Raw genomic sequence first — 27005 nt, 5'->3', positions numbered from 1 at the left:
TGAGAGGTGGGCTAGGCGGCTGACTGAGAATTTTCAACAGAATAAGAAAATGTTCTGGAAGGAGGTTAAAAGGGTGCGAAAGAGAGAGGCTGGGAAGGAAGAGTGTGTAAAAGCTGTGGATGGAAGGATGTTAATTGAGATGGATCCAGTAAGGAGGAGATGGGCAGAGTATTTTGAAAGATTGTTAAATGGTGAGAGAGGATAGTGTTTGGAAACTCCCTGTACTGTTGTTTGCAAATGATACTGTGTTGTTGAGTGAAGACGAAGGGGAGCTGCAAGGCTAGGTGGATGAGTTTGAGAGAGTGTGTAAGAAACGGAATCTAAAGGTGAATGTAGGGAAGAGTAAAGTGATGGTCTTTGAGAGAGGTGAAGTCAGTGAATGTACAGCGAGGTTGGATGGTGAGGAATTGGAAAATGTGAGTACGTTTAAGTACTTGGGTAGTGTGATGAGTAAGGATGGAGGTTTGGAGGGTGAAGTGCTTGAAAGGGTACAGCAGGGAAGAAAGGTTGCTGGTTCTTTGAAAGCAGTGATAAGAAACAGGGAAGTGAGCATGGAAGTGAAAAAGTTACTACATGACAGTATTGTGATACCATCTCTAACGTATGGAAGTGAAGCTTGGACGTTGCTGGAAGGACACAAGTCAAGAGTGAAAGCAGTGGAAATGAGTTATTTAAGAGGAGCCTGTGGAGTCACATGGAGAGACAGGCTGACGAATGAGGATATAAAGGAGCGTTGTGGTGTTGATGTGGATGTGATAGGAAGCGTTATGAGGAACACACTGAGGTGGTTTGGCCATGTGGAGAGGATGGAGGGTGAAAGACTGATGAAGAGAGTGTATGTGAGTGAGGTGGAGGGGGGAAGAGGGAGGGAGAGGCCGAGGATGAGATGGAGGGATGGGGTGGAGAGGTATATGAGAGAGGGGGGTGTGAGTTGGGAGCAGGGGAGTGAAATGGCGGGGGACAGGGCGACTTGGAGGCGATTTGTTTGTGGCCACCCCAAACGGGATTGCGGCGTCTGGCAATAGATAGATAGATAGTTAAATGTAGAGGAGGAAAGGGTGGCTGAGATTGTGGCGGATGGAAGGGTGCAATGAATAGATGTGTTGGGAGAGTTGAATGATTCTTTGATCACGGAGGAGGAAGTGGAGGAGGCAGTAAAGGAGATGAAAACAGGGAAAGCTGCAGGTATGGATGGGTGTGCTGTGGAATGCCTGAAGGGTGGTGTAGTGACTATTGTTGACTGGTTAGTAAGATTGTTGAATGTGTGCATTGTGAAAGGTATGGTGCCAGTTGACTGGGCAAGTGCTTGTGTGGTCCTGTTGTATAAAGGCAAATGCGATAAGTATGAATGTACTAGCTTTAGAGGTATAAGTCTGTTGAGTGTTGTAGGTAAGGTGTATGGCAAAGTGTTAATTATGAGAGTTAGAGAGGGTACTGAGGGAGTGATTGGTGATGAGCAGTGTGGCTTTAGGAGAGGGAGGGGATGCATGGATCAGATGTTCGCTGTGAGACAAGTGTGTGAAAATTATTTGGCGAATGGCAAGGATGTGTTTTGGGCATTCATGGATTTAGAGAAAGTGTATGAGTTATTTAAGAGGAGCTTGTGGAGTCACGTGGAGAGACAGGCTGACGAATGAGGATATAAAGGAGCGTTGTGGTGTTGATGTGGATGTGATAGGAAGCGTTGTGAGGAACACACTGAGGTGGTTTGGCCATGTGGAGAGGATGGAGGGTGAAAGACTGACGAAGAGAGTGTATGTGAGTGAGGTGGAGGGTGGAAGAGGGAGGGGGAGACCGAGGATGAGATGGAGGGATGGGGTGGAGAGGTATATGAGAGAGGGGGGTGTGAGTTGGGAGCAGGGTAGTGAAATGGCGGGGGACAGGGCGACTTGGAGGCGATTTGTTTGTGGCCACCCCAAACGGGATTGAGGCGTCTGGCAATAGATAGATAGATAGATAGATAGTATGATAGAATTGATAGGGAGGCTTTGTGGTCTGTTTTAAGATTGTATGGACTTGATGGTAGGTTACTAAAAGGGGTGAAAAGTTTTTATGTAATTAGTAGAGCGTGTGTAAGAGTGGGAAATGTTGTGAGTGATTGGTTTTCCATGAGAGTGGGGCTGCTACAGGGATGTATGATGTCGCCTTGGTTGTTTAGTATTTATATGGATGGTGTAAGGGAGGTGAATGCAAGAGTTTTAGGTGGAGGTCTGAGTCTAGTGAATGTTGATGGTGGAGAGTGAAATCTGAAGCAGCTGCTGTTTACAGATGATACTGCACTGGTGGCTGATTCAGAGGAGAGATTGAGACAGTAGAGGAGTTTGGAAGGGTGTGTGAAAGGAGGAAATTGAAAGTAAATTAGAATAAGAGTAAAGTGATGAAGTGTACGAGGTTGGTAGATGGTAGGAGGATGAATACACTCTAGTGTTGAATGGTGAGTTGCTTGAGGAGGTAGAGTGTTTTAAATATTTAGGGTCACATGTTGCTGTGGATGGAATAATAGATGCAGAAGTGAAGTTTAGAATGAATGACGTAGGTAAGGTGCTGGGAGGAATGAAATAAGTGTTTAAATGTCGTTTGCTTAGAATGGATGTAAAGAGAAGGCTGTATGAGGGTGTTGTGGTACCGACTGCATTATATGGGGCTGAAACATGGAATATGGGTGTAGCAGAGAGGAAAAGTTTGAATGTAATGGAGATGAGATGTCTGAGGAGTATGTGTGGGGTGACGTGTATGGATCGAGTGCGAAATGATGAAGTGCGAAGGAGAACTGGAGTTGTTCGGGAGATGGCTGGTAGAGTTGAGCAGAGGGTGTTGCGATGGTTTGGACATATGAAGAGAATGGATAATGAGCGATTGGTGAAAAAGATAACTAGATCTGATGTGAGAGGTGTAAGGCTGAGAGGAAGACCACGAATAGGATGGATGGACAGTGTGAAGAGAGCGCTGGATGCGAGAGGGATGTCTGTTGAGCAAGGAAGAGTGGCTGTGCGTGACAGAAATAAATGAAGAGAAATTGTGAATGAATAAATGATGATGCAGCCCTGAGGAGATATTCTCCCACATTTGGTCCGATCAGCTAGTCAGGTCAGGTGCGTGTAAGGGGATGGGTCTATTATGACGTGGCAGGGGTAAACCAGCTCTGCTGTCGGGCCCTGCTGTGGATGTCACTGATGCACTGCACAGTTGACCCTTGTGCGGTGTGGCTCTGTCCCTTCTCCCCTTTGGGGCTAAGATGCGAATGAATGTGTTCGAATGGATTAGTAAATGGGGAATGTGTCATCCTGTCTCGGCTACCTCCTTTTCCTTGGGGGAAGCAGCCTAGGTATATAGATAGATAGATAGATAGATAGTCTGGAATCCACATCTCAAAAAACACATAGGTAAGATTGAAAAAGTACAAAGGGCCACTACAAGATGGGTACCAAGCTTAAAGGATCTAAGCTATGAAGAAAGACCAGAAAAACTGAACTTACCAACATTAGAAGAGAGAATGAAAGTGTAACTCTCTATTCTTGTAGTAGGTGAGTCTTGAGTTTTTATTGTTATTTTGATAATTGAAGAGCAGGAGGAGTTAGAGATGAATACATGGAGTTGATCTTGATTTATTATCTTCAGAGAAAGTCTTAAGTTGAGCAGCATATGTATTACAGAGACTTAATATACTAAGTAAATCTAATTGGACCCTTCTTCTTATTCACTCTCTCCACTACCTGTCGGTTCTATGGCTAACCTTCTGAGCTCTGCTTACTAAATTCTGGTGTAGCAGGGGTCGTGTCACGTGTGTTACACTGTTGTTGAAATGTTCTAGAAGCCTGTGTGTGAGTATGTGTGTACGTGTGTGTATGGACACTAGACATTGTTCATGTTCTTATCTCGTTGACACACTACCTCTCTCATCCCCTGACTTGCTGCTTCCAGTGTATTGTCAACATTTCTTCACTTAGACTTGCAAGCTCATATCCCATTCCCAGGCTTGCCTGGTGCTGTCTATCTATCTTTCTATCTGTCTATCAATCATGTTTTCTGTATTTAATTGTATGTATAATATGGACTCCTTACAAAAGATGCATCTCAAAGAAAGAGAAAATAGACATCAGTGAATGTATATAACTTATTGTATTTATAATATGGACTCCTTACAAAAGATGCATCTCAAAGAAAGAGAAAATAGACATCAGTGAATGTATATAACTTATGGGGAGGCATCAGCAAGAGGATACTGCAAAAAACTGCATAAAAAGGGAGATGACAAAGACGTAAGGAAGTTCAGTTTTACAAATAGGGCAATTGATCAATGGAATGCACTACGAAATGAAATAGTGTGTGCTGAAGCTATTCATAAATTTTAGGATATGTGTGATAAAAATGGTTTAATACACAGGACAGTACGAGGTTGACTCATTTCTGTAATGATACAATTGCTGTAGGTAAGAATACACACACACACACACACACACACACACACACACACACACCGCTCGCTGGTGCAGTGGTAACGTACCCGCTTGCCAACTGGTGGATGGGAGTTCGCCCCTCGCTCAGGTTGCGAAAAGTTTCACTGACGAAGTGGGTGGTTACTGTCCCCCTGGAGCAAGGGGACAGGTGTGTGTGTGTGTGTGTGTGTGTGTGTGTGTGTGTGTGTGTGTGTGAAGGTCACAGCCTTGCCCTTAGATCGGATAATATGAGCTCTCAGCTCCCTTCCGGGAGGGTAAAAGCTGATGATCACGACCATCAAGTGATCCTGACCAACCCGGTGAATTACACACACACCAGCCAGAGGGAACGAACGTGTCTCAACCATCTCAGCAGACCATAAGTAGTTTTTAGGAATTATGTTTGTCCTATCTCCTGTAGTCTTGTTTGAAGTTTAAAGTATTGTTTATTAATATAGTCTGCCAAAAATGTAAAGAGCCATTGTCAGTAAATATTTGAGTATACATGACTGTTCATAGGAACCTCGGTAACAGCTGTTAGTACGGTAACCAGCCTGCAGACATTGCCGACAGTGTAAACATTGAGGGACCAAATTTCCAGAATTTGACAGTGAAACAAGTGTGGTGGATTTAGTTAAAACATTGATTATGAGAATTAGTGAACTAGAAAAGAATGTGGAGGATCTAGTATCAAGAAACATGCCTGAAACTACAAAAAACTCCATACAGAGTCTGATACAGGCCTGTGAGAGTGCGAGCCAGGAGATCGAGAATTTGAAACAAGAAAATATCAAATTATGGAGAAAATCAGAAGAGAACAGTAACAAAGTGGAGAAGGTGAGTAGTGTGATAGAAGAGCAAAAAGGTAAAGTGGGCACATGTGGAAGGGGGACAGAAAGAAGTGATCAGCGTAAGGGAAATCAATCAGGAAGAAAGGGAAATGAACATGATAGAAATGGAAGAAAATTTAGGGAAAATATTGAAGAAAAAAGAGAAAATATTGAGAGAAACTGTAGAAAGGAACAGATGTATGGTAATATTTTGAAATAGGGAGGAGGAAGAAAAGGTTAGTTGTGAGACTCGAGAGAAACTCAACCAAGTGAGAAAAATATTGAATAGGTAAGATTGATCCTGAAGGAAACAAGTGGGAAAAGAAATTGAGGATGTAAGGAGGATAGGGCCGGATAAGAAAGGGGAAGCAAGACCAGTGAGATTTAAGTTGGCATCAGAAAGTTTAGTAAACAATATACTTAAAGTGACCTGGAAACCTGTTACATGTTACCCAACACACAAACTAGTGACTCATAAAAGTCCTATGCGTGTGAGATCACAACAGTACAAAGTGTTGGGGGATATGACATCAGAAATAATGGCGGTGGTGGCTGTGAACAAGTGACTGAGATGCGTATGTGTGCAATCACTCACTACTGGGTATTGCAAAACTTTCAGTAAAATCGCGAGACTCCTTGCAGAGGAACTTTCCTTTGCATCACGAAACTGCTATTGGCTAAAGTATATTTTGCGAAATTAGTGAGTGCAGTGTTGTTATTGTGAACCTGTCGAACGAAAAGCAATGATAGACTACGTGTGTGTGGAAGAGCGAATGAGAAGACAAGTGTTGGATGCAAGAGTGTGGAGAGGGTGGGGGAATGGAGTCTCGGACCATCGCTTGGTGATGACCAAGGTAAAGCTGCAAAGAAAATGGTTGAAGAGACGAAGGGGAAGACAGGAGGAAACAGCTTCTGCAAGAAAAGTGGAGAAGCTGCAAGATAGTGAGAAAATGGAAGAGTATAAAACCATAGTGGAAGAAAGATTGGGAAGGTATGAGTTAGACCAGCTGGAAGGGGTGGAAGACGTATGTAAGATATTCACGGAAGAGATAGGTGCAGCATGTGAGGTGGTTTGTGGAGTGAGGAAGAGATGCAAAGGACAGCATGGTGGAATGATGAGGTGAAACGAGCTGTGGAACGAAAGAAGAAGGCATATAGTGAATGGCTAGCGAGTAGAGGTAGGGGAGAAGACGAGAGAGAGAAGAGAGAGGTATATGCGAGCAGGAGAAGGGAGGTGAAGAGGCTGGTGAAGGATAGTAAGAAGAAAGTGGATAAAGAATTTGGGAGGAATCTGAGTGTGAAGTGGAGGGAAAGTTTTTTTTTTTTTTTTTTTATACAACGGAGGAAGGAAAAACAAATGAGTAAAAAAAAAAAAATCTGTACACCAGATTGCTGGTGTCCTCTCTTCATAAAATATCTGTAACAATTAGACTTGAACAGTTGTGGGTTGAAATTTGGAAGGAAACAACTCTGGGGAAGCCAGTTCCAGAGAGATGCAGTTCGGGGCTTGAAAGAATTCTGATAGGCAGAAGTTCTGCAATATGGCTGAGTGACATTCCAGTCATGAGCGCTACCAGATGCCCGTGTAGCACGAGGGAAGGCTTGGAGAGGTGGCACCATGGACGCAACTTCGTCTGAGCATTTGCCAAAAAAATATCTGTTAAATAATGCAAGGGAGGCAGCATACCTTCTTACTTGCAGGGGAGGTACGGTAGTTTATATGTAATGGCAGGGTTGTTAATGATTCTGACAGCTTTGTTCTGAATTTTGTCTAGTTGTCTTAATGCAGCCTCTCCACAACCATTCCACAAGGGTGAGCAATATTCAAGCTGAGAGCGCACATGACTCTTATAAATTATAGCAAACTGCTCATTGGCGAAGAAGTTACGGACTCTGTACAATAATCCAAGTTTCTTTGAGGCGGTTTTAGCAAGTGATCTGACATGAGAGGTCCAGCTGAGGGCACTGTTAAGTGAGACGCCAAGAATTTCAATACTTTTGGCGATGGGAATATTAGTAGCACTGAAGGTAATGTATGAATCTGGCAATATCTGTCTATTAGTAAACTGTATATATTTAGTTTTACTAGCATTAAAAGAGACAAGGTTGTTTTGTCCCCATTCACTGATTGTAGATAGATCTTGGTTTATGGAGATGGCTGTATTGAGTTGAAAGGTGGAGATATTAGACTTTGTAAATGGATGTCTGAGTGTGAATGAACTATGTAGTGTTGAGTCAACTGCTTATGAGTGAATGGGATTGTAGGTGACAGATAAGAGATCATTAATATGAACCAGAAATAGGGTTGGCGCCAGAACTGATCCCTGCGGCATGCCAGCGTTAATTGAGTGGAAATTGGAATATACATCATCTACTTTTACTCTTATTTTCCTGTCACTAAGATATGAAGAAATCAAAGGAACAAAAGACGTTAGTCCATAGCAAGGGAGTTTGGACAGCAGGGAATGGTGCCATACTCTGTCAAAAGCTTTAGAGATATCAAGAACTACTGCATGAGTTTCTCCAAAAAGATCACCTGATGGTATGAGTTAAGAGATTGAGTATGTCAATGGTGGATCTTTCGTGGCGAAAACCATATTGTCTATCACTAATTAAGTTGTTGGATTCAAGATGTTTAACAATGTGCTTATTAATTAAAGTTTCAAATACCTTACCAAGGGAAGATTTGACAGCAATTGGTCTGTAATTGGAGGAGTCAGAGGAACTTCCTTTCTTTGGAATTGGGTGGATATTGGCTTCTTTCCATGAATTTTGGAATAAAGAAGTACGTATGCATAGTCTGAATAATTTAGCTAGGACAGAGACAAGTTCAGGGGAACACTTTTTCAAAACAATTGGCAGAATTCCATCTGGGCCTGGAGCTTTTTTGGTAGGTAAATTGTCTAGGATGGATTTTACGTATCTTGTCTGTATTTTAAGTGGGGCAGTTTCGGGAGAATCAAGTTCCAGTACTGGGACATTTTGGCTGGTATCGTCTATGGTAGAGTTTCTGGCAGAGTTATTGGCAAAGAGATCTGCTTTCCCACATGGGTCATTTATAATGTCGCCATCTGAAGATTTTAGTGGGGGAATGGAAGATGACTTGTTAAAGTTATTTTTGAAAGAATTAAGAGTTGACCAGAATATTCTATTGTCATTAGGGTTGTTAAGTAGTTTTGATGCTTGCTTTTGACGAAAGTTTGATTTTGATAGATTTAATACAGCTTTTGCATGATTTCTAGCAGTTTTAAATTGCAAGAGTGATTCAGATGTTTTTTATTTTAAGTAAGAGTTATATGCTAATGACTTTTGGGCTGTTGCTCTGGCACAGTTGCCATCAAACCATTTTGGAGAGTTCGATCTTTTAGTGAACTGTTGACTTGGTATGAATAAATCCATACCGGCTAGTATTAAGTCGCAAATGTGGGACTGGGTAGAATTGGGATCACTAGAGAAGAAAGACTGCCATGAAACATCAGCAACATAATTTCTAAATCCATCCTAGTCTGCCCTATCAAAGTGCCATCGGGTCACCCTGACAGGTTCAGAATGGGGAGGTGTGGGAGGGTTAACTAATGAGGCTTTGATGAGATTGTGGCCAGAGGATCCAAGTGGTGACAGTACCTCTATCCTGTATTGATCTGGATTATTTGTCAAGAGTAAATCCAAGAGATGAGCATTATGGTCAGGATTATCAGGTATTCTGGTTGGTTGCTTTACCAACTAGGTGATTAACCCCTTAACCGCGGGGCATCACTTTTGTGATTCTGTGTTCTATCTATCTATCTATTGCCAGACGCCTCAATCCCGTTTGGGGTGGCCACAAACAAATCGCCTCCAAGTCGCCCTGTCCCCCACCATTTCTCTGCCCTGCTCCCAGCTCACACTCCCCTCTCTCATATACCTCTCCACCCCATCCCTCCATCTCATCCTCGGCCTCCCCCTCCCCCTTCCCCCCTCCACCTCATTCACATACACTCTGTTCGTCAGTCTTTCACCCTCCATCCTCTCCACATGGCCAAACCTCCTCAGTGTGTTCCTCATAACACTTCCTATCACATCCACATCCACACCACAACGCTCCTTTATATCTTCATTCGTCAGCTTGTCTCTCCACGTGACTCCACAGGCTGTGTTATTTTGAATTATTCCGGGCTTTCAAGTGGTGGCTTGTATCATCTATCAGTACTGCCAATGTCCAACACTAGTCAGCACTCCAAATCTCATCTGTACTCCCATCCATTGTTGACATTTTAGCCATTTTCCCCCGTTCCTGACTCCCTCCCTACCTCCCCTCCATTACCCTGTCCTCTCACCTCCCTGGCCGCGCTGCACTAAGCAGATCTCCCCCAGATTTTTCCACATATTTCACCCTTTGAAATAAGCCCTATGCCCTATATTTATACAAAATAATATATACCAAAAAAAAATAAGGTAAGTGATAGTGGTATACACCAGGAATTGGCTAATTATCACCTGACAACACCTCACATGCATTCATTCGCTACATTACCACGGTAATTTCCCCTTTGAATTATGCCTTGTAATCTATTTCTGTAATAAAAATATATATCAGAAAGGAAGGGAGAAGCCTAAGTGACATTTACAGTCACCTGGAACTACCTATTTCTTTATGTATTGCCGAGATTTTCTACCAATATTTTATTAGCATGTAAGTTAACAGCTGTCAGCCCCATTGTCACTGTCAACCCTTGCCTTCTCAGATAAGCCGTGGCATTTAGTTCCTTGTCCTCCTCTGTGGTCAAAGCATGTCGCACACGCCCCGCCATTTCTGCTGCTTCTGCGCCCATTGCAAAGGGCCCTGTGACCTCTACACCCAGAAAAACTCGTGGGGAAAGCAGGAAAGCCTTAAGTGACTCTGCAGTGGAACGTGAACTAGCCGAATTATCAATGGTGATGATGGATAGTGATTTTGACCCTTCAGGGGATTTGTGTGATGAGCCGGGTGAGGAAATCATGCCAGAAACTACTAGTACGAGTGCTTCAGTGTCCCAAGTTATCCCTAGCTCCAAGGGAAAGGAGCTGTCAGTGCAGCAAGGGAAGGAATTTGGGAAGGGAGTGAAAAGGTGGCGGGTTAGCCCCAGAACAATGGCCCCGCGTGACCCAGCCCGCTATGAGTCCCGAGTTGATTCACCTCCCCGTTCCCCAAGCCCCACTTCACTCATTTCTTCCTCTTCTTCTGCTGAATTATCTCCAGAGTCTTCGTCTTCGGAGTCACCACCAGCATCAACAGTGAAGGCAGGCTGTAGAGGAAGAGGTAAATCCCTGACCCGGAAAAGTAGAGTTGCTAGTAGAGTAAGGGCTGCTAGTGCTGTACGGCAACCCAGGGTCAGTGCGAGTAACCTTGAACGTGATAAAAATGCCTCACAGCCACTCTCCACCCTCACCCACCCTACACCGCCACGACAGGGAATCCTGGACGCCTTCGCGTGGACGGAAGGGTCCGATTTTGTCCCTGAACATCTTGATTTTGACGAGAGTTCCTCAGGGGTACAGCCTGCCTTCACTCTTGACGATGATGCTGAATGTGTGGACTTCCTTTTGGCCTTCCTCAATGACGAAGTCATGCAGCACATATGTGATGAGACCAACAGGTATGAATCACAATGTCTGCAAGTGGTACAGGTGCAGCCAAGATGTAACAGTGGTCCATGCTGGGAGTGCAGGAGCTGTATGCGTTCTTTGCCCTCATGCTTCTCATGCCACACTCAAAGAAGCATGAGTTGGAAGAATACTGGTCCATGGCCCCCTTACTACCCTCACCCACCTTCAGTAAGTACATGGCCAGAGATCGCTTCCGGAACATCATGGGAAACCTGCACTTTGCCGACAACGATGTACCTTCCCAAACCGACCCACTCTGGGAGATCCGGGAGATTCTGAGCAGAATGAAGGATAAGTTTATGACATTCTTCCACCCCTTTCAGAAGGTTGTCATTGACGAATCCTTGGTTTTGTTCAGAGGACGTCTTAGGTTTGTGCAGTACATTCCAAGCAAACGCCATCGCTTTGGAATCAAATTCTTTGTACTGTGCGACTGTAAGACGGGGTACATCCTTGACTTCGTTATTTATTCATCCAGCGCTGTCGATCTTGATAAAACACTCCCCCTTGGCTTCTCAGACTGTGTAGTGAAAGTGCTCCTTGAAAGGTATTTTGGTGGGAATCATGTGCTGTATACAGACAACTATTATACAGCACCAAAACTTGCCAAATACCTTTCAGAGCACGACATTGGCTCCTGAGGCACTGTGAAGAGTAATCGTGCCCACTTTCCTAAATTCCCAGAGGCAGGAACCTCGCAGCGAGGAGACGTGCACCTACGCAAGTCTGAGAAGATGCTGGCAATACGGTGGCATGACAAGAGGGTCGTGCACATGCTCACCCTACACCCTACACCGTACACCCTACACCGTACATAAGGGAGAAATGACAGACAGTGGGAAGGTCGACCGTAGGACAGGAGAACCTGTGAGGAAACCTGATGCTGTGTTAGACTACAATATCAACATGCGGCTGGTGGACAAGTCCGACATGATGATTGGAGAGATCGACTGCCTCAGGAAGAATACTAGGTGGTACAGGAAAGTTTTTCTGCATCTCATAGACATGACGATGCTGAACGCCTTCATCCTGTACAAGATGAAGGTCAAGCCACCCAAGTCCTCCTTGAGGTTGTTTGCCAGGACTTGTGTTCAGCAGCTGCTGGAAAGATATGGTAGGGTGACAGCAGCAACTCCAAGGCGCCATCCAGTAACACTTCCCGACAGACTTGAGCAGAGGGCGTACATGAATTGGCACAGACTGGTGCAAATGCCTGCCACAGGCAAGAGGAAGGCTGCGATCAGCAGGTGCCAGGTGTGTGCACCTACCACCCAACGCATACCTGAGCATAAACGCACCTCTTGGCAGTGCGCTGAGTGCCAGGTTCCCCTCTGTGTTACCTGCTTCTTTGATTACCACAGCCAGAAGCAGTTCTAAAAGTGCAAGTGTGAAAGGAGAATAATGTGTAAATAGCAAGTGAAAGCAATGGATGTACAGTACATATGATTGAACAGTGTAATATAGTTTTATGTTACTGAAAGTGACAGTGAATAACATAGTGTAAGTAAAATAGAAGTGTAAATATTGAAAATACAATAGAAAATGTAAATAGAAATGTAAGTAATTAGTAATATAAGAATATGAGTACAAATACTTGATGTTATAACAGTGAAAGTGAATCCGTGGCTCTCTACGTATTTTACTGAATGAAAAATTGAATCACTTCAGTGACAGTAAACTAATACTACTGAAGGAATCTTATGGATAAAGACTCCAGATATATATAAGTGTTATATAGTAATAGAAATATAAAGTGTGAGGGGTTTTATGAATAATAAATGACAGAATACCAACAGTGAACTAGCGCAAGTGGGAAGGTCATACGCGCTCATAATTTTCATTGCTTTCACAGTGGGTTTTTTTTGGAGTATGGATCCCAAACTACTTGATAATCATAGAGTAGTGTTTATAGTGTTAATATCTGGCTGTGGTAATCATATTACGGGTTGTCGGTAAGTGTAAAGTGGAGACTTCGTTACCCAACTTCAGAGGTCTCCACAAGTCCTACAGTAATTGACGAAGGCTCAACAAACATCCCAGGAGAAAGCTGAAGGTATGTGCCATATGCATATGTCTATCTATCTATCTCTCTATCTATAGCCCGACGCCCTAATCCCGCAAAGGGTGGCCGCAGACAAAACGCCTCCAAGTCGCTCTGTCACCCACCATTTGACTACCCTCTCCCCAACTCACCCCCGACTCCCTCATATACCTCTCAACTCCATCCCTCCACCTCCTCCTCGGTCTACCTCTCCCTCTCCCTCTCCCTCCCTCCACCTCACCTCCATACACCCTCTTAGTCAGTCTTTCATTCTCCATTCTCTTCACATGTCCAAACCACCTCAGTGTATTTCTCCTAATCTTCTCAACCACATCCACATCCACCCCACAGCGTTCCTTCACTTCTTCATTCGTCAACCTGTCCCTCCACGTCACGCCACATGCTCCTCTCAAGTAACTCATTTCCACTGCTCTCACTCTTGACTTGTTCTCTTCTTGCAAGGTCCATGCCTCGCTTCCATACGTCAGGGTAGGGATCACAATACTATCATGCAGTGACTTCTTAACTTCCGTACTCACCTCCCTATTTCTCATCACTGCCTTCAGTGTACCAACAACCTTCCTTCCCTGGTGTACTCTTTCACGCATTTCATCCCCCAAAGTTCCATCCTTACTCATCACACTACCCAAGTACTAGAATGGACTCACATTCTCCATATCTTCACCATCCAACCTCACTGCACAGTCTGTGACTTCATTCCTCTCAAACACCATAACTTTACTTTTGTTTACATTAACTTTCAAATTCCTCCTCCTACACACTGTCCCAAATTCATTCACCAAACCTTGCAGCTCCCATTCATCTTCACTCAACAGTACTGTATCATCAGCAAACAGCAACACCAGAAGCTTCCAAATCTCACCCTCATTCATTAGAGCCACCCCCACATCCACTGCCCTACCCTGCACCTCCTTTACAACCCCATCCATGGATATATTAAACAGCCATGGAAACATCACACAACCCTGTTTCAGTCCCACATTGAGATCAAAGAACTCACTCAGCTCACCATCCACTCGCACCGTAGCCCTAGCTCCCTTGTACACACTCTTCACAGCACTCAACAATTTCCCCTCCACTCCATATATTCTTAATACCTTCCACATACCTTGCCTATCTATTCTGTCATAAGCTTTTTCCTAGTCCATGAAGGCAGCATACACTTTCCTTCCCTTGTCTAGATACTTCTCCACTAAACATGTTAGAACAAATATCTGATCTTCACACCCTTTTCCCTTCCTAAATCCCCCTTGTTCTTCTCCAACTAGCTCCTCTGTCATATGCCTAACCCTATCATTGAGTATTCTACCATATATTGTACCAGTCACACTAAGTAGGCAAATACCCCTATGGTTACCACATACTTCTCTCTCCCCTTTTCCTTTGTATAAAGGAACAATTATACCTGATTTCCAGTCCTCTGGAACCCTTCCTTCTTCCCAAGCCAATCTACACAACTTCCATATCCACTCCACAACAATCTCACCCCCATACCTCAGCATTTCACCACACACTCCATCAATTCCTGGGGCCTTTCCCAACTTAATCTTCTTCATCGCTTCCACTACTTCCGCCCTACTGATCTCTTCCTCCCTCCTCTCATCTCTTCTTCTCCCAGCCATTCCCCAACCACTTATACTCGCACTGCTCTCACTCTCTACATTCAACAAAACCTCAAAGTGCTCCTTCCATCTCCTCAGTTTCTCTCTCTTCTCCACCAACAATCTATTTTCCTATCTTTCACTCCCCTACTATTTCCCCTTTCACACTGTCTTACTTTCTTTACCTCCTTCCAAAACAATTTCGTACTCTCCCTCCATTTCACACTCAGATTCCTCCCAACTCTTCATCCACTTTCTTTTTACTCTCCTTCACCAGTCTATTCACCTCCCTTCTCCTGCTCACATATACCTCTCTCTTCTCTCTTTCATCTTCTCCCCTACCTCTACTCGCTAACGATTCACTATATGCCTTCTTCTTTTGTTCCACAGCTCGTTTCACCTCATCATTCCACTGTGCTGTCCCTTTCACACCCTTGCATCTCCTCCTCACCCCACAAACCGCCTCACACACTGCGCCTATCTCTTCCATGAATATCTTACATACGTCTTCCACCCCTTCCATCTGCTCTAACTCATACCTTCCCAATCTTTTTTCCACTATGCTCTTATACTCTGTCATTTTCTCACTATCTTGCAATTTCTCCACTCTTCTCACAGGAGTTGCTTTCTCCTGTCTTCCCCTTCGTCTCCTCAACCACTTTCTTTGCAGCTCTACCTTGGCCGTCACTAAGTGATGGTCCGAGACTCCATTCGCCCACCCTCTCCACACTCTTCCATCCAACACTTGTCTTCTCATTCGCTTATCCACACACACGTAGTCTATCATTGCCTTTCATTCAACAAGTTCACCATCCATCCTCCTCATTACTCTCCATGTATACCGGTGGATCATCTTATGCCGAAAGTAGGTGTTGGCTATTGCCAACCCCTTACAAGCACAGATGTCCTCCAAAGCACCTCCATTCCCATCTACGTCAGCTGGCACACCCCACTGACCAACCACTCCATCCACTCGTACATTCCCAACTTTGCCATTCATGTCTCCAATCAACAGCACTCTCTCGCTCCTCTCAAACTTGTCCATACACGCTTCTACACTCGCCCAAAACTCATCTTTCACTCTTGCCGCTCGATTTTCTGTCTGGGCATACACACATACAATCGCCCACGCTTGTATACCTACTTTCATCCTCACCCATACAATCCTTGCACCCACTGTTCCATACTCTCTTATATTCTCCTTCCACTTCTTGTTTATCATCAGACATACTCCCTCTCTTGCCCTCTCATTTTCATTGACTCCCGCACATATACCTAAACCATATTCCCATTCTCTCACCCTTTCACCTTTCCATTTAGTTTCAGTCAATCCACATATATCCAGTTTTGCATCCTCAAGCACCTGAATAATCTCTCTCTCTTTCACTTCATCATTCACTCCTCTCACATTCCAAGTTCCCACCCTAAGAATGTCCTTTGTCCATTCCTTAGTCGTCAACGTATGATCCGTCCGGGTCCGAGGCGCTTTATTCGCTTTTTTAGTTAGTTCTTTTTACGGGGTGGGGCACTAACCCACCACCAACCCTTTTAGTTGCCTCGTACGACAAGCAGGGATACTGGGGGAGTATTCTTGAAACCCCCCCCTACCCCTGAATAACCCCGCGCGACACGCAAAACATTGGGAAACATGCCCTTGGTGTAAGGGTTAAACGATTCTGCAAACAGCTCGCACTCTAGACCAGTGTCTTCAGTCCGGGCAGAATGCAATAACCATTTAACATTGTGTACAGTATGTTAAAATCACCCAAAATGGTAATTTCAGTGCCAAGAGCAAGGGCAAGGTTACTCAACAGAGTGGATATGGAATCAAATACACTGGGTTCCGAAGAAGCATTGGGTAAACGATAAACTACACAGATATATTTGGTAATGTTTTGACAATTTAATTTATATAATGAGTAATCAAAACTGGATGAAGTGAAGTTTAAAACAGTGTCAGCTGCATATTGGGATTTGATATAACAACAGGTGCCGCCCTTGTTACGGAAGTTTGTAAGGAGATGGTAATCGGGAAAACAAAATGGAGATATGTCGGTAGAGGGTGAGATTTCTGGTTCTGTGAGGAAAAGGGCCAAAGGGGATATGGACTGAAGGAAAAAATGAACTGAGTTTAAATTTGTGGTAAGGCCGCAGATGTTGGTAAAGAATAAGGCCACACAGTCACTTCTTTGCCTCCTTTGGAAGGAGGTAATGAAAGTAAGGCAGTGTGAAAGGGGAAATAGTAGGGGAGTGAAAGATATTAAAAATAGATTGTTGGTGGAGAAGAGAGAGAAATTGAGGAGATGGAAGGAGTACTTTGAAGATTTGTTGAATGTAGAGTGAGAGCAGTGCAAGTATAAGTGGCTGGGGAATGGCTGGGAGAAGAAGAGATGAGTGGAGGGAGGAAGAGATCAGTATGGCAGAAGTAGTGGAAGCAATGAAGAAGATCAAGATGGGAAAGGCCCCAGGAATTGATGGAGTGTGTGGTGAAATGCTGAGGTATGGGGGTGAGATTGTTGTGGAGTGGATATGGAAGTTGTGTAGATTGGCTTGGGAAGAGGGAAGGGTTCCAGAGGACTGGAAATCAGGTATAGTTGTTCCTTTATACAAAGGAAAAGGGGAGAGAGAAGTATGTGGTAACCATAAGGGTATTTGCTTTCTTAGTGTGACTGATAAAATATATGGTAGAATAATCTTTGATAGGGTTAGGCATATGACAGAGGAGCTAGTTGGAGAAGAACAAGGGGGATTTAGGAAGGGAAAAGGGTGTGTAGATCAGATATTTGTTCTAAGATGTTTAGTGGAGAAGTATCTAGAGAAGGAAAAGAAAGTGTATGCTGCCTTCATGGACTTGGAGAAAGCTTATGACAGTAGTTAGGCAAGGTGTTAAGAATATATGGAGTGGAGGGGAAATTGTTGAGTGCTGTGAAGAGTATGTACGAAGGAGCCAGGGCTGTGGTGTGAGTGGATGGTGAGTTTAGTGAGTTCTTTGATCTCAATGTGGTACTGAAACAGGGTTGTGTGATGTCTCCATGGCTGTTTAATATATACATGGATGGGGTTGTAAAGGAGGTATGTACAGTAGTGCACCAACTTTCGCTACAGCAGGATTCGTGGAATCCACTTTCGCGGCATGCACCAAATATTCCCTAACTTCCACTTTCGCTTGAAAAAAATCGATTTTCGCGCACAAATTTTGGGTTTGAGACACTATATTGAACTTTGAATTTCCTGCACCGCCCGCCCGTAACCCACCGCCATCTTGAATGACGTCATGTCAACACTCTGTCCACCCATTCCCGCCATTGTGTACGAGCGTGCTAGCTCCATTGTGTTGGATTCTCACGGTTCAGTGGCCTCTACTATACCTGGTAGTGTGGGGAAAGGGCCTGGTGGTGTGGGGGAAGAGCCTGGTGGTGTGGGGGGAGGGCCGGGAGGCAGTGGTGGTGATAAAAAGTGGCCGGGACATTCAAAGTCGGGAGGAAAGGCCAAGGCTAAAAGAGAGTATCGTGTTGGGGTGAAGAAACGGCAGTATAATAATGAAATGAAAAGGAAGATAGTTGAGTACATGGACAAGGGCGCAAAAAACAGTGAAATCTGCCGTATATTTAACATCCCAGAATTGACAGTGCGTAGTATGAGGAAACAGCATGGTGGTAGCGAGGCAGCAAGAGGTGGCACCAATACGTCTGGCGTGGCTAAATAAGCCCGCCACGCGCCTCAGATACTTACCCCCAACATCCATTAAACACCTCAACCTGGTCTCTGTGGTATGTTTCTCCTCATATAATGTGTACTGTACAGTTTTTATTGTTTGTATCTCACAATGCAATGTACAATAGTGATTTGATGTACTGTATTGCAAGTGAAAATGAAAATCTGATGTTACTTTAGGATAACCGGGAACCAATTAGCCTTTTTGCCATAAAGACAATGCCCCAATTTTCGCTAATTCTACTTTCGCGCATTATTTTTGGACCCAATTAGGCGCGAAAATTGGTGCCCCACTGTACGAAGGAGCCAGGGCTGTGGTGTGAGTGGATGGTGAGTTTAGTGAGTTCTTTGATCTCAATGTGGTACTGAAACAGGGTAGTGTGATGTCTCCATGGCTTTTTAATATATACATGGATGGGGTTGTAAAGGAGGTGCAGGGTAGGGCAGTGGATGTGGGGTTGGCTCTAATGAATGAGGGTGAGATTTGGAAGCTTCCGGTGTTGCTGTTTGCTGATGATACAGTACTGTTGAGTGAAGATGAATGGGAGTTGCAAGGTTTGGTGAATGAATTTGGGACAGTGTGTAGGAGGAGGAATCTGAAAGTTAATGTAAACAAAAGTAAAGTTATGGTGTTTAAGAGGAATGAAGTCACAGACTGTGCAGTGAGGTTGGATGGTGAGGATATGGAGAATGTGAGTGCATTCAAGTACTTGAATAGTGTGATGAGTAAGGATGGAAGTTTGGGGGATGAAGTACGTGAAAGGGTACAGCAGGGAAGGAAGGTTGTTGGTACACTGAAAGCAGTGATGAGAAATAGGGAGGTGAGTATGGAAGTTAAGAAGTCACTGCATGATGGTATTGTGATCCCTACCCTGACGTATGGAAGCGAGGCATGGACCTTGCAAGAGGGGAACAAGTCAAGAGTGAGAGCAGTGGAAATGAGTTACTTGAGAGGAGCATGTGGCGTGACGTGGAGGGACAGGTTGACGAATGAAGATATGAAGGAATGCTGTGGGGAGGATGTGGATGTGGTTGAGAAGATTAGGAGAAATACACTGAGGTGGTTTGGGCATGTGAAGAGAATGGAGAATGAATGACTGACTAAGAGGGTGTATGTAGGTGAGGTGGAGTGAGGGGTAGACCGAGGATGAGGTGGAGGGAGGGAGTTGAGAGGTACATGAGGGAGTGGGGAGTGAGTTGGGGGAAAGGTAGTCAAATGGTGGGTGACAGCGACTTGGAGGCGTTTGTCTGCGGCCATCTTTTGCAGGATTAGGGTGTCGGGCTATAGATAGATGGATAGTGTTTTATTGTAGATAAATAGGCATATATATATATATATATATATATTTATATACATACAGTATAAATATTTTTCTTATTCATTTTTCTATCAGATGAATGAGTAAATAAACGAAATTGCTTGTGAAATTATGCACTTTTAAATTTATGGCATTTATGGATGCAATTAATGTGTCAAAAATTGTTGATTTAAAGTGTAAGTTAACTTTATTTAAAACATTCTAACTCTGCCACCAACATGGTAAGAAATGAATGCATATAAGCTGCTTGAGCCTATGGCTTAGAGTTGATGTGATAACTGTGATTACACTTTTTTCCTGCCTTTTTATGCAACTGTATTTAACTGTGGTTACCATATGTTTAAGCTGCAGTTTCCCTGCAGAAGGTTTTCTGGAGTGCTGTCAGTGGTGTCAAAACATTATACTTAGGCTACCGTGAATGTGCAGAACCTACTGTACAATATACTAACCACAGCTGTATATTAATAAAGTTATTTGTAAATGCTGTGGACAGTTTTTGGTATGTGACAACTTGTTTCATGTACATCTATATGTGTTATTGTTACATTGAGGTTTATGTTGTTGAATGAAATGTATACTGTACCATTCCTTTTAATCCAGAAGAGAATATATTGTCCACATTAATATTTTATTTATCAGCTGGTGGTCAGAGCTCCCAGAAGGTGAAGGCAGCCAACAAGTTACGTGTTCAGACATCAAAGATTGTTTCAAGTTTCAAGAATGACTCTGTATCTTGTCGGATGGTACGGGAATATGTGGGGCATCGGGATGGAGTTTGGGATGTGGCAATCTCACATTGTGGTACTCCAGTCATAGCCACTGCATCTGCAGGTTTGTTGTCACACTACAGTCCCATAGATCATATAGATATATATATACATATATTTTTTTTTTTGTCTTCCACCATGTTACTTTTGCAGATGTGTTATACTGTACTGTATTCCATTTCTCACAGTTTATCACTATTTTCACTCCTTTCCAATATAGCACTTTGTTTTGACTCCCCCCCCCTCTCTCTCTCACGTCTCCAGTGATCCCTTAGTTTTTGTGCATACTGTAATTGGAACTAAATATGGTATGCGATAACAAATACGCAGGATCCATGGATCTTGTCATAATTTGTTCCAGGCACAACAAGGTTAAACCCAGATTTTCCCTGTTATGGCAGTTTAGACTCACTAAAGCAGTACATAATGTTATGGATAGTATTAGAAACACACAAATGCATGGTTAAGTTAACCCCTTGGTAGCGACGTTCCTTTTAAAAGGTCTGATTGACATGCTGCGACATTTGTTTTAAAATCCATGAATCATTTTCAAAAGTTGCACCCTGTATTTTGGCACGAGTACTTTATTTATTCATCCACCCACCCTTGGGGTTGCCAGGTCGTCTTTTTAGAATCCTCTACACTGCATCACGCATTATGTAACCACGTGAGCTCAGTTTGCTTCAAGAAGTCATGGCGTCTACAGATGGTTTTTGCATTTGCCCCAGCCCTCAACATCGCTTGGTGTTACCAAGAAAAGAGGTGCTAGAGGTTGTATTCCACAGACAAGGAAGTACAGTATACACCTACTAGTGACAATGATTCCAGTGATTCTGGTGTGGGATATACCGTAAATCCTCTGAAAAAACAAACCAGCACGCCATGGTCCAAACGACACCAACCCACCTATGTTACACCACCATACCTTTCACACCCTCGTCAACTTTTAGCCCCTCTAGAAAAGTGATTGAACAAATGCAAATAAGTGATAGTAAGTGTAAGTGACTAAAATATAAGGAAAATGCAAGTGTCTGGTGTAGGCTTTGTAAATATCTTTCGTTGAGTTTAGCATTGTTTACTATTTCTGAGTAGTTTTTCACTGTTTAGTATCACAGTATTTTATTTTATAATATTTGTAAAATAATGATTTTGAAGTGCTAAGTGAACCATTCAAGATAATGCAAAGAAAGTGATGTGTATAATGATGCGTGGTCGGCAAATGAAGTGTGGTAAATGGCATTGTGGGTGGTAGTGCATGACGGATAGCTAAAGTGATGCAAAAAAACACCGAGTTGCGTTGCTTCCACCTCTCTATCTATGGCATTGTAGGAGCATCTAAACATTCTCCGATGTGCTTATAGATAAGAAGAAAGGTTTTGCTTTCTTGTGCATGTTTTACTTTTTATTTTTTATCTTGTGTAATAATATGAAAATTATTTTATTGAAATTGGGTATCTTTTGTGTGGATTGCCACAACAGGGGTATCACTCTCGCCACCTTAACCACAGGGGTTAATAGAAGATGATAGAAAGGGCACAGTAAGAGAGAATATTTAATTTGTCACTGTACTTGGTACACTTACATCATCGAACCCTCGATCAGCCCCTTGCCTTACCCTTAACTGTAGACTTGTTGAAGTCAGCGTACAGTTCAGTGTAAGCTGCACCAAGACCTTACAAGTTTACTTCTTATTCTTAAAGATTGTTTTTCGTAGGTTTCTGATTACTCTGTTTGTTTGGTGGTAAACAATTGCCGCAATGGTTAAAGATCTTTACAGTTCCCAACAGTGCTACAGAGACGGATACCACCTTGTGGTGCGCCAAGACAGTTGATCACCGTCTCAGAATGGTGTTTTAGAAACAAAGTTACCCTGACCAGTGCTGATTTATCCAAACCTAACCTAAATATTTATAACTTGACCAACACCACCATATTTCCAGACATATTTCACGCACTTTTTTTTTTCCTCACAAACTTTTTCTAGGTACACACACACACACACACACACACACACAGTACTAAGGGGAAGCTACTCATCATGGAAAGAAGTGACTAGTGGAGTACCACAGGGCTCAGTGCTGGCACCAATCATGTTTTTAGTGTATATAAATGATATGGACAGTAACACTGGAAATGAAAGCTATCTAAATATGTTTGCAGATGATGCAAAAATACAAAGGAGAATTACTAACACAGACTCTTGTAAAGAGCTACAAAAAGAATTAAATAAACTTCATGAATGGAGTAATACATGGCAAATGGAATTCAGTGTGGACAAGTGTCATGTAATCAAGTTTGGTAAAAGTGGAAAAAGACCTGATTGGGATTATATGTTAGGAAATAAAACCCTACACACATCAGAAAGAGAGAAGGACCTAGGTGTGATTATCAATAACAGACTATCTCTGGCTGACCACATCAGTGACAAGGTATGGAATATGTATACACTGTTTGCAAATATGAGAATAGCATTCACATACATAAATGAAGACATGCTAAGAAGGATAATAACATCATTCATCAGGCCAACCCTGGAGTATGCATCAGTAGTCTGTAGTCCTCATCTCAAGAAACACATAGACAAGATTGAAAAAGTTCAAAGGGCCGCTACAAGATGGATACCAAGCTTAAGGAATCTAAGCTACGAAGAAAGACTAAATAAACTGAATCTACCAACACCACAGGAGAGAAGGAAAAGAGGTGACATGATAATGCAATATAAATGCATATCAGGGAAGGAGAAAATGAACATAAATGATTACTTAACATATGGGGAAGCATCAGCAAGAGGACACTGCAAAAAACTGCATAAGAAGAGAGGTGATAAAGACGTAAGGAAATTCAGTTTCCCAAACGGAGCAATTGATCAGTGGAATGCATTATTGAATGCAATAGTGTGTGCCAAAACAATTCACAAATTTAAGGATATGTACGATCAATATGGTTTAAGACATGGGACAGTACAAGCTTGACTCATTCCTGTAAAGATACAATTAGGTAAGAACACACACGAGCGAACAGCCAGAGCGAGCAGACGTCCCAGCCATCACCGTGAACCTTATTTAGTTTTTAGGAATTTTGTCAGTCCTGTCTCCTAAGGTTTTGTTTTGAATTTAAAATAATGAAAGTTAATAGACTACCAAAAATGTAAAGATTTATTGGCTAGAGTATACATGAATGTTTGTAGTATTTTTCGGTATCAGCTGTTTTGTTACTGTAACCAACATCAAACATGGCCGAAAATGTAAACATTGAGGGAGACTTGAATTTCAAGGATTTGATAAAAATACCAATGTCATGGATCTGGTTAAAACATTGATTATGAGGATTAGTGAACTTGAAAAGAAAGTAGAGAATCTAGTTATAAAGAACGTGTCTGAAAATACGGAGACTACCATAAAGAGTTTGATCCAATCCAATGAAACAGCGAATGAGGAGATTAGAATTTTGAAGCGTGAAAATGTTGAATTGAGGAGGAAGCTAGAAGAGAGTACTAATAAAACGGAGAAGGTGAGTAGTGTATTAGAAGACCATAAGGCAAAATGGGCACACGTAGAAGAAGAACAGAAAGAAGTGGTCAGCTTAAGAGAAATCATCCAGGAAGAAAGGGAAATGAATAAGAAAAAAATGGAAGAAAATGTAGTGAAAATACTGAAGAAAGAAGAGAAAATAGTGAGAGAAACTGTAGAAAGGAACAGATGTGTGGTAATATTTGGAAACAGGGAAGAGGAAGAAAAGGTTAGGTTCGTGAGACTTGAGAGAGACACGAACCTGGTGAGAGGAATATTAGGCAAGATCGACCCCGAAGGAGACAAGTGGGTAAAAGAAATTGAGGAAGTAAGGAGGATAGGGCTTTATAAGAAAGGGGAAACAAGACCAATGAGAGTCAAGTTTACATCAGAAAGTGTAGTAAATGGTATACTTAAAGTGACCTGGAAATTAAGCAAAGAGGCAGGGATGGAAAATATAATAATAAGAAAAGACTTGAATGAAGAAGAAAGAGAAGTTCTAAAATCATTGAAGGATCAAGTAATGGAAAAAAATGATAAGAGGACAGAGGAAGACTGTAATACTTTTTTTTTTGAGAGTGATGGATATGAAAGTAAGGAAGTGGTATGTGAGAAAATAGAAGTGAAGGAAACTAAGGGGGATGGCTATGAAAGATCAGAAGTTGAGGAAGTGGTACCGATGGAGAGAATGAGAGAAGAGGGTATAAAAAACATCAAAAATAATTTGAAGGTGATATATACTAATGTTGATGATTTCATATCGACAAGGATCGAAATTAACGATTTCTTGAGAGAACATGAACCTGATGTCATGTGCTTTGTAGAGACTAAATTAAGAGAAGATATTAATGTTCATTTGGGAGACGGTATATATAAACTGTGGAGAAGAGACAGAAAAGAGAAAATAGGAGGAGGAGTGACGATAGCTGTGAAGAACAGCATAAATGTAGATACCGTGGAAATGGGAGAAGGCAAGGCTGAAGTGATATATATGAAATGAGAAACTCCCTGTACTGTTGTTTGCAGATGATACTGTGTTGTTGAGTGAAGACGAAGGGGAGCTGCAAGGCTTGGTGGATGAGTTTGGGAGAGTGTGTAAGAAATAGAATCTAAAGGTGAATGTAGGGAAGAGTAAAGTGATGGTCTTTAAGAGAGGTGAAGTCAGTGAATGTACAGCGAGGTTGGATGGTGAGGAATTGGAAAATGTGAGTACGTTTAAGTACTTGGGTAGTGTGATGAGTAAGGATGGAGGTTTGGAGGGTGAATTGCTTGAAAGGGTACAGCAGGGAAGAAAGGTTGCTGGTTCTTTGAAAGCAGTGATAAGAAACAGGGAATTGAGCATGGAAGTGAAAAAGTTACTACATGACAGTATTGTGATACCAACTCTAATGTATGGAAGTGAAGCTTGGACGTTGTTAGAATGACACAAGTCAAGAGTGAGAGCAGTGGAAATGAGTTATTTAAGAGGAGCCTGTGGTGTCACATGGAGAGACAGGTTGACAAATGAGGATATAAAGGAGCGTTGTGGTGTTGATGTGGATGTGATAGGAAGTGTTATGAAGAACACACTGAGGTGGTTTGGCCATGTGGAGAGGATGGAGGGTGAAAGACTGACGAAGAGAGTGTATGTAAGTGAGGTGGGGGGGGAGAGGGAGGGGGAGGCCGAGGATAAGATGGAGGGTTGGGGTGGAGAGGTATATGAGAGAGGGGGGTGTGAGTTGGGAGCAGGGCAGTGAAATGGCGGGAGAAAGGGCGATTTGTTTGTGGCCACCCTAAACAGGATTGAGGCGTCTGGCAATAGATAGATAGAATAGATAGAAACTGGAGAGAATGTCAAGGGAGATATGGCGGTAGTGTATGTTCCCTCTAAGACGAGAGCATGGAATGATGATGAATACGAAGAGATGTTGTCAGATATGGCTATTTATTTACAAAAAATAATTTAGATTAGCAACAATATAATTTTGGTGGGTGGCTTTAACTGTAAAGAGGTGAACTGGGAGGAATGGGACTCAGGAGGCAGCAAGGATTCGTGAGGCACTGTGTTACTAAATATAATAATGAATAATGTGATGACGCCATGGATCAAAGAAGAGACACGGTTCCGAGGTGAGGACACACCAGCAAGGTTAGATTTACTGTTTACCAAAGAACCCGATGTAATAGAATCATTGAAATATTTCTGTCCTATAGGAAAAAGTGATCATGTGGTCATTGAGTTCCAGATGATAATAGGGAAAGTCGAGCCAAGAGACGAGCTTCATAGACAGGGAAGATACAACTTTGGGAAAGCAAATTTTATAGGATTGAGAAAATTTTTTGAGGACGCGGATTGGAGAAAATTCAGAGAAACGAGAGATACAGAGGAAGTGGGATATCTTTCTAGACCTTTATAATTTGGGAGTGGAAAAATTTGTACCAAGAGTAAGAGGGAAAGAAAACAGGAAAAAGGAGTGGTTTAATAGAAGGTGTATGATAGCGAAAAAAGAGAGAGAGAGAAGGTGTGGAACAACTGGAGAAAGAGAGGTAACAACAGAACAAAGGAAGAATATAAAAGAATTAGAAATGAATACACAAGATTCGTAGAGAAAAAGAAAGGAATTTTGAAAAAGGTATGATAGACAAATTCAAGGATGAACCCAAACTGTTTTATAGATTCGTTAATGGCAAACTGAAACAAAAGGAAGGAATCACCAAACTGAAAGTAGAAGGAGAGGTCTATAAAGATGCAGCAGTACAAGTCAGAAATAATGAACAAATGTTTCCAATCGGTTTTCACTAATGAAAAAGAATTTTTGGAAAGGAAGAGAGTGATTACAAATGTACAGGTGATAAAAGATATAAAAGTGGAGGTACAGGAAGTGTATAAATTACTGGAAACTCAAGATGTAAGGAAAGCCTCAGGACCTGATGGAATTTCTAATTGGGTACTGTAGGAATGCAGAGAACAACTGGCAGATAAAATTTATAGTTTAATCATGTGTTCTCTGGATGAGGGGAAAGTGCCACAAGAATGGAAGAGGGCAAATGTAGTACCAATTTATAAGGGAGGAAACAGGGAAGAACCCCTGAATTATAGACCAGTGTCTCTAACCAGCATGGTCACAAAATTGTGTGAGAGAATCCTGAAAGACAGATGGAT

At 42.6% G+C, this 27005-nt stretch overlaps 1 protein-coding gene across 3 annotated transcripts in view; it reads left to right on the top strand.

The window, feature by feature from the left end:
* Positions 1–27005, top strand: part of LOC145417504 (WD repeat-containing protein 37-like) — a 390073-nt gene that overhangs the window by 138712 nt on the left and 224356 nt on the right. For all 3 annotated transcript variants that reach the window (XM_080286217.1, XM_080286214.1, XM_080286212.1), the window contains exon 5: positions 20227–20418. In XM_080286217.1, the coding sequence (XP_080142343.1) occupies positions 20227–20418 (192 nt within the window). The remainder of the gene's footprint in view (positions 1–20226; positions 20419–27005) is intronic.

Source organism: Coenobita brevimanus, chromosome 14 (assembly GCF_032717465.1).
Source record: "Coenobita brevimanus isolate Jiangsu-jjx chromosome 14, ASM3271746v2, whole genome shotgun sequence".
NCBI classification, from domain to species: Eukaryota; Metazoa; Arthropoda; class Malacostraca; order Decapoda; family Coenobitidae; genus Coenobita; species Coenobita brevimanus.
This window is presented reverse-complemented; position numbering and strand designations above follow the sequence as displayed.